The sequence below is a fragment of the Ziziphus jujuba genome, chromosome 7, assembly GCF_031755915.1.
Source record: "Ziziphus jujuba cultivar Dongzao chromosome 7, ASM3175591v1".
NCBI lineage: Eukaryota > Viridiplantae > Streptophyta > Magnoliopsida > Rosales > Rhamnaceae > Ziziphus > Ziziphus jujuba.
In genome coordinates, this window is record NC_083385.1 from 16,946,642 (window position 1) to 16,955,256 (window position 8,615).

Below are 8,615 nucleotides of genomic sequence, written 5' to 3' on the forward strand. Positions count from 1 at the left end.
TCATAGTTAAAGATAGTATTAAAGGTGGATTTAAAAAAAATAAATAAATAAAAAAGCATAAAATAAACAAATACCAAATGTCCGTTTCCGGAATTAGAACAACCACTTCCAATTTCCAATATCCAAAGTTAGCAAATGTTGTAGCGTGGAGCTAAAGTAGCCACTTGAACTCAGTTCTCAGCGTTCTTCTCTCTTTACGAATCTTTGAAGAAAAGAGAAATCCTAATCGCATTGTCTTCTCTAACTTTGCGTAATGGCACTGACTGCGTTAACTGCTTCAGCAGCCCTCTTTCCCTTTAATCGTATGCCCTTTTTTTCTCTCACTTTTGCACAAACCACACGCTTCACTTCATTTTTGCAGATGATTCAGCAAATGGGTTATGTTTGTTTTCTGAGAATTTTGATGGGAAGATCTTTATTAGCTATATAATTGTTTGTAAACATGCATTATTGGTGGTTTGAGTTGTTCCGTTTGAGCATTTTTCCTCCTTACATCCCAGATGATGTCCAGAAGTATAAAAATGAGAATTTTCTTAAAATTTTTTGACAAAAGCAATTGTGGTATTTCAAAGTTTTGCTCTTGGTGTCAATTGGACAAAGATTTATACCATTTTTGGTGATTGGTTTCAGGTGGGGCAAAGCAATGGAATAGACTATTTCCCAGTTCTTTGAGAGGATTGGGGACAAATTTATCGTTTTCAGCTGTTTCTCAAAGGAGAGGAATTGGGTGTATTGCTTCAGGTGCAACAGGAACGAATGGTGGTGTTGCAGAGTTATCTGAAGCTGATACCGAGTCACGGCTTTATTCTTGGCCGGATAATAAGGTTGAACTAGTACACTAATCTGAATATTCCGCTACTTGGTAGTTTTTTTATTTTTTTTTATGGTGCATTTGGGGGCAATTGCCCAGCTAATTTATAGTTTCTGATGACATATGATGTTATGCTTACGAGTATGGTGATTATTGCCTAACCTTATCAAGATTGGTCAACTTGACTTTTTTTTTTGGGGTCAATGTATTCTTTGGGGGTAAAACTCAAACTTCTTTGCCTTGGACGGAGGTTTTGATATTGAATGGTGACTTTTATTTTTTATATTATTTGGATGAAAGAAACCGGAGACTTTTTTGAAGAAAAAGAAACAGATGTGGAATTTTATGAGATCATTTCACGTTTTTGGCATCTTTATGGACTTCCAACTCCAAGGAAGTGAAGGAAACTCCCTTTAGAACCTCCCTTTAATCTTTCTTAATTTATCCTTTAGAAACTCCCTTTAGTCTTTCTTAATTTATATTGGAAGGTGTTGTTTTGGGAAAGTATTTTGGTGTGAAGTTTTGTTGTACAAAGGGTTTCTCGTTCTCTTTAAATGTTTTGTTCCGCTCTATCTAAAATTGTGTTTCTTATAAAATAAATAAATGAAGGTTTGTTTGGCCATGCTTTTGAACCATGGATCAGTTGTTTTACAGTTGAAAAGAATATAAATAATATTTCCTTTTCTGTTTTTTAATGGAAATTTTTTAGACAGCCGGCTACTTACATGTGGAGATTTGGAACGATAATGCATCTTTTGTTTACTATTATTTCACCCCTATTCATAACTCATCCACTCAGATTTTTGAGTGGGCATTGTTCTAGAGCAGAACTGTACTATTTGAGCTCTTTTTGATAAAGACCATATGTCATGCCGGGGTAATCTATTGTGTGCTATTTTATTTTTTGCTAATGCAATATGTGAGTTTTGCTTCTGCAATCATATAATTTAGCAGTAAATTTGTGCTTGCAGAAGCCAAGGGTATGTATACTGGGTGGAGGATTTGGAGGGCTATATACTGCTTTAAGACTAGAGTCCCTCGTATGGCCTGATGATAAAAAACCTCAGGTAAGGGAATTGTTATATTGGTTTTGCTGGCAGGTGATTAAGTTGCCAGCCTGGCATTTCTCTGTAATTACATTATCGCTCATAATTATTTGGAATTCTTGGCATTGAATTTTGGTGGTATCATTGCATCAATACCAAGTATATGAATTACAATCTATACACCTTAAGCTTTTGAATCGAATTTGTTACCAAGTGTTGAACTACAAGTACTTTTGCTAATGTCAACTTTTTCATCTGAATCATATTCCAATATAATTAATTTTCTACATTGATATTTCAATGTTATTAGTAAGCCTTTTGATTTCTTGTATGCAAAAGATAGATGCGGACAAGTATTGGACTTGAGTTCAAGCATTTTGTTTTATTTATTTTTGTACAATGTTACATAATTCAGCTGCTTCCCAATTTGGTCCCGGGAGATAAATTCATTAAAAAAAAAAAAAAAGAGAGAGAGAGAGAGAGAGAGAGAGAGAGAGAGATAAGAAGACACACCCATCCTGTATGTAATAGTAAAGTCCTGAGGGTGGTTATTTGAAGCAAAACATGAGAGGATGACTGGAATTTCAAATGACATGAACAAAATCAGGGTGTTTAAGCTGACTTTAAGCCAAGTTGTTTAACATTATTATCAAATAGCTAGTGTTTCCTATCCGCCTGATTTTGAGTTATAATTGTATCATGTTGAGACATTATATGACTGAAAATGTGAATATGTTTTCTAGCAGAGCACGTTCTAGAACTTCATATTTGAGTAGACTCTATACATGTTTGATTAGAAAAGATGCTATTGAAGTTGTGGGAACTACGATGCAATACTCTAAGCTCTAGTGCCCTCATTCTCACTTGAAAAGTAAAGAAAAACTTTTATATTAATAAAATAAATATGTACATTGTGGTGTCATTCTGTATTGTTCTTGACTTTTACCTTGTTGCACTTAATCTTAGGTTTTTATTTTCAGGTGCTTCTTGTTGATCAGTCTGAACATTTTGTTTTTAAGCCAATGCTGTATGAGCTTCTATCTGGAGGTATGTTGTTTTTTGGCTTAACTTGCAATTTATGCTCTTCTTCTTGTTGATTCCAGAGATTAATTAATCTTAGTTTTGTCAACCGAAAGAAAATTCACGCCTTATCATATGCAGAAGTAGATGCATGGGAGATAGCTCCTCGTTTCTCAGATTTGCTGGCAAATACCAGTGTGTTGTTTTTCCAAGACATGGTCAAATGTGTGAGACCCTCTGATCATTTAGGATTAAATGGACCTTCAAAATATAGTTGTGGGGGAACTGTGCATCTTGAAAGTGGTCTTCTTATCGAATATGACTGGTATATTTTTACTGCTTTTCATGTGCATTCAAATTTTCTATTAATAGCTTTAGTGATTTCCTAAAATGTAGAATGATAATCCTTGTTCTTGCACTATATGACTTAGTTAAGCAGTTTACAATTTTTCTAGATTGAAAATTTTTCTTATACTAGGAATTCCCATGCAAGCCAAGTGTAAGAGGCCAAATATAGGGGTAGGATTTTATGCTTCATTGTTCTATGTAATGTAAAATCCAGAAACAATTCAGGGACATTGTTTATATTTTAGGATTTTCTTCTATTCCCATGGAGCATGTCTTCTTTGTTTTGGTTTCTTTATAACATGGATGACTGGCACTGATTTGAATTTTATTGGTCACCTTCCTTCGTGTTTGCCCTGGACAGCCAGGCTGGTTCTTGCTTTGGGAGCTGAAGCTAAACTTGATGTTGTACCAGGAGCAGCAGAGTATGCATTGCCATTCTCCACTTTAGAAGATGCACGTGTGAGTGTTGACCTGGAATATAAATTTATGCATTTGTCTTTGGTATACAAGTTTTGGTTTTTAGGTTGTAACGTTCTTTTTCTTATTTCCTTTACATCTCAATTTTCCTATGATGCAGAAGGTTGACTTTTGGTTAAAAACACTGGAGAGAAGGAACTTTGGTCAGGACTCTCTGATTCATGTGGCTCTTGTTGGTTGCGGTTATTCTGGAGTTGAGTTGGCAGCCACAATATCTGAGAGATTACAGGATAGAGGGGTGGTACATGCTATCAATGTGGAAACCACAATCTGTCCAACAGCACCACCTGGAAATAGGGAAGCTGCACTTAAAGTAAGTTTTAAATTTTGAATTATATGCCGGTTGACATTTTATTGACCCAGATTGAATGCTAGAACTTATCCTTTGTTGCTTTTCAATACTTGAGTATGCAGTATGAATTTTTCTGTAATTTTATATATTTCCATTGTACTACTAAGTATATAATTTATTTATTCATTTTTTTTTGAAACACTTGGCTTTCACAATCCATTACATGTTCACATGCTTGTATTTTTATTTTATTTTATTTTATTATTCTTACCATAGTTATTCCAAGCCCCTAACATTGTGTGAATTATGTAACTTCTGTTGGGGTTGCTAGGTACTGTCATCCAGGAAAGTTCAACTTCTATTGGGTTACTTTGTCCGCTCTATAACCAAAGTGGGCGATGCTGAAGCTTCAGAAAAGTCAACAGAGACTGGAGCAGTTCAGGGAGCTATAGAACAAGATGTTCAGAAATATGTATTGGAACTTCAGCCTGCTGAGAGAGGATTACAGAGTAAAACCCTAGAAGCAGATCTAGTATTGTGGACTGTTGGCTCTAAACCTCTTCTTCCTCAGCTGGAGCCTCGTGACCGGCCTTATGATATTCCCCTAAATGCTCGAGGACAAGCAGAAACGGATGAAACTCTTCGTGTGAAGGGCCATCCACGTATATTTGCACTTGGTGATTCTTCTTCTTTAAGGGACTCAAGTGGAAGGCTTCTTCCTGCCACTGCACAGGTTTTATAAATACTTGATATTTCTTCCTTTTCTCTATACTTCTGCATTTTCATACAAAGTTGAGAGTGAAATTTTTCGAGATATATTTATCTATTATTTTCTTTTGGCCTTAAAATAATTATTATCTGATCTTGCTTCAATACTGCTCTCAGGTTGCTTTTCAACAAGCAGACTTTGCTGGCTGGAATTTGTGGGCTGCAATCAATGGCCGTCCTCTTTTGCCATTTAGGTAATATGACAATCAGTATCATGCTTATAATTCTATTTTTTATTAACCGGTAAATGTTTGCATTTAATGTAACCCTGAGGATTTCCTTTGCACTGATAGTGTGATGATTTTATGGATTAAAGATGTTTGGTTTGAAATTGATAGATGTCTGGTTATCATTTGTCAATCGTTCTATTTTGTCTTTAATCTGTTCTTGTTAGTGTTGAGAAGTCTGTTGTATGAAGTTAGTAAGGTCCGGTTACTACTCCTCATTTGTGGTAAGATTTTGTGGGTGGTGTTATGGTTTTGAGCTAAACATAAAATTAAAGGATGAAGAAGATTAGGAGAGGGAAAATAGCAAATTACAACGAAGACATTCTAAACTTGTATGTTGTCTATAGGATTATACATGGTTATGTAGCAAACTGCATTAGTAGCCCTATAATTTAGCTTTCTACTCCTAATTGTTGGGGGTATGTGTCATGCACATGCAGTTGTTTTTTGAAAAAAAGCAATTTTGTAAGTTTGTGTTCTACAATATGCCAAATCCTCCATGGTATGGTGGGGGTTTATGCCCTGTATTTCACCCCAAACCTCCTCTCTCTCTCTCTCTCTCTCTCTCTCTCTCTCTCTCTCTTTCTCTCTCTCTCACCACTTGCTGCAATATTTATGGTCTATTTATGTTTTAAACATTGCTGAAGCTCAGGTGTTACTTTACATGGACTTGGATGAAGGTATTTTCCGATTATTTTGTTGGTTTGTTCTTCGAAGTTCTTTCATGTTTTTGTGGCAAATATGATGTCCGATCCATGCAGATAGAGCATGTTGAAGTGAAGAGTCCATGATGCTCTATTCTTTGTCAACTCATTTCATGTAGATTCGTCCTCTAATTTAGGCATCTAAAATAATGTTGAATTCTCTAAGCAATATTGCTTAGTACATAGCCAATGTTTAATGTTTTCTGGAATTGTTTTGTGATAACTGATTTTGTCTTACATGTTCTCCATCAGTTGGTTTGAAACATGTTCTGCATTTTTTTTTTTCGGGTGAATGTTCTGCATTAGTTGTTTACATATAGAAATATCAATAGTATAAAACCCACACTTCTGGCTGCTAGGTTTCAAAATTTGGGTGAGATGATGACTTTGGGGAGAAATGATGCTGCTGTTACTCCAAGTTTTATTGATGGGCTAACCATAGAAGGTCCTATTGGTCATACTGGTAAAGTTTTACTCATGACTGGCCTCTCCCCTTTCTATCTTCTTTCAACATTTAATATTATGCCTTGGTTTTCCATTTTGCAGCAAGGAAAATAGCTTACTTGATTAGATTACCAACTGATGAGCATAGGCTTAGAGTGGGGATCAGCTGGCTTACAAAGACTGCGGTAGATTCAGTTGCATCCATACAAAGTACTTTAACAAAGGTTCTTTCCGGGTCATAGGTAGTTGCTAAAATATAGAACGACTATGATTTTCCTTTGTACAGTATTGATTTGTTGGCAATCTTGCTACATGATCCATGGAATGCGAACAACGGTTAGTTTACTTCTAAAATGTTGATAATTGAAACCCCATTTTTCACTTAGGAGAGCATCATTTCAGAGAAATAGTTAAACAGGGTAAATACAATGGATGGGTGTATCTATTTTGTTACAGCAATATGAGTAATGCTTTTTTCTTTATTTACTTTTTGTGGTGTTAGAATATTGCTGTATTACTTGATTGATTAAAAAATTTGGTGATTTTTTTTTTTTTTTTTTTTTTTTTTTTTTTGGGGTTGAAAATGGAATGAAAAAGATAAACCAATTTTTGATCTCTGCATGGAAAGGAAAGCGCTACCTTTTACTTGTTAAACATTTTCTGTTCATTTTTCCATCTTTCTTTGCTGGAATTTATTGTTTGCCATCAATAAAACAAAGGTCTGCTGAGAACCTAGTAGTGCAATAACGACATAGAAACTAGCAATTTGGTGAAAGGCTAGTATGGCTAACATTGTGATTTGTCATAACCGACCACTGAAATTGTCCTCTTTAAGGTGGATTATCTACAATATTCTCTTTTAAGGTGAAATTGTACACTAAAAGAGCCTCACTTGGGAGTATTTATTTATTTAATTTGATAAACTCACTTGCGATTGTTATAAATTTTTAATGATTCAAAATAAACTTCTGACTATTTAGCAAAAAATAAAAAAATGAATGAAATTAGGCTATGCTCTAGTGACACATTTGTCACTATGAAGAGATGAATGGATTTGTCTATCTCATTTTGGTGGACCATCTAGAAACGTCTATCTTATACTTGATTGGTGCTGGAGGTTTCTAACTTTTGCGGCAAATAAAAGCCTTTAGGTTGATTTTGGTGCAACCTACCAGCTATGTTTACCATAGCTGGCCATGGCTTATTCATTATTTAATCCCATCCATATCCCCACCATTTTCACCATGTTTGGTTTCCCAGAAAGTTGTTCTGATAACTAAAAAACAGGCTGCATGTGGGAGCATTCACAAGACCCCTATGGGTTTCATCATTACTTTTCATTCATGACTGCATCAATCACCTCCTCACTCTCCTTTCTACCACATAACTAAGCCCCACTTAATCATTGCTCCAACCTGTCTTTTTATTTTTGTTTTTTTTAGACCAACCCACCTTGCTTTCATGTTTCTATCTTGCCATTTATATTTATATTTATATTTTTATATGTTCAAATTTTAACATTAATTTTTTACTATATTTTCTAAGCAAATTTATACATGGTTCACTTCACTATTTACCAATATGCACGAAACTTGAACCGGATTTTACAAATTTAGTTTGAGGGAATCCGAATACTTTCACATAGTATATAAATCAATGTGCTTTGCAATGTGGGTTTTTTTCGTTTTAATAAATATATATTAATTTATCTAAGTTCCGAGCTTGTTAAACCAAGCACTACTTACTAGTTTATTGATTCGTAAAATGTGAAAATATATTAAAGATGTTAGCTGCTTCAGATCTTTAAGACACACCAAAAAAATGTCAACTTTTTAATGAAATACAAATGAAAATAAGAAACAAAAGCCATAAATGACAAATAAATAAATAAGACAAAATAAAACGTACTAGAAAAAAACTAAAGTGGGAGAGTTTGGTCCTTCTTGGTCTATTGGAATTTGGAGATGACATTGCAAACCAACCCATGCGTGCACAACAACCACCATATATCTAATCTTTTGCACATTTGTCCTTTTAAACATTACAACGATAAAATTACTGTTTTTTAGCAATAAAGAATTATTTATAAAAAAAAATTCAAAACCATAATTTTAAGTTAGAATCCCTAATTTTTAGACAATATGGGAAAGAAAAATAGATATTATACGTATTAAACTCATGGGATGATCATGTTTTCTAGTTTTACAAATGTTTGGAGTAGTCTACTTTTGTGAAAATGGGGGACAAGCTGGCGTTTCAAGTTTATGTTAAACGGTGCCTAATAATGTCCTTTCAATTCAACAATATAATTTGTTGTTTTGCTTAAATTGACAATTAAATTTTTTTCCCCCCCAATTAAGCAAAATCTCTCAACTACATTCTTGTAGAGAAAAATTAAGGAAGATATTGATATATTTTTCACAAACAAATCACAAGTTCCTGATGACCATTCAGCTAATTGCCTTTTAATTTTATTTA

General features: G+C 34.3%; 1 protein-coding gene across 4 annotated transcripts; it reads left to right on the plus strand.

Moving 5' to 3' along the window:
* The first annotated feature begins 110 nt into the window (after nucleotides 1-110).
* Nucleotides 111-6,619, plus strand: LOC107425337 (alternative NAD(P)H-ubiquinone oxidoreductase C1, chloroplastic/mitochondrial). 4 transcript variants are annotated; one of them, XM_048479187.2, is made up of 11 exons: nucleotides 114-302; nucleotides 631-824; nucleotides 1,783-1,878; nucleotides 2,838-2,904; nucleotides 3,019-3,202; nucleotides 3,591-3,684; nucleotides 3,803-4,015; nucleotides 4,326-4,727; nucleotides 4,880-4,956; nucleotides 6,053-6,156; nucleotides 6,240-6,619. In XM_048479187.2, the coding sequence occupies exons 1-11, from the start codon at nucleotides 254-256 to the stop codon at nucleotides 6,377-6,379; spliced, it is 1,620 nt and encodes a 539-aa protein (XP_048335144.2). In that variant the 5' UTR covers nucleotides 114-253; the 3' UTR covers nucleotides 6,380-6,619. The 4 variants fall into 4 exon arrangements, with proteins under 4 accessions (XP_048335146.2, XP_048335144.2, XP_048335145.2 ...); XM_048479188.2 differs by lacking the exon at nucleotides 114-302 and adding an exon at nucleotides 311-513; XM_048479189.2 differs by lacking the exon at nucleotides 3,019-3,202 and having other exon boundaries at nucleotides 111-302; nucleotides 3,587-3,684.
* Nucleotides 6,620-8,615: the final 1,996 nt, after the last annotated feature.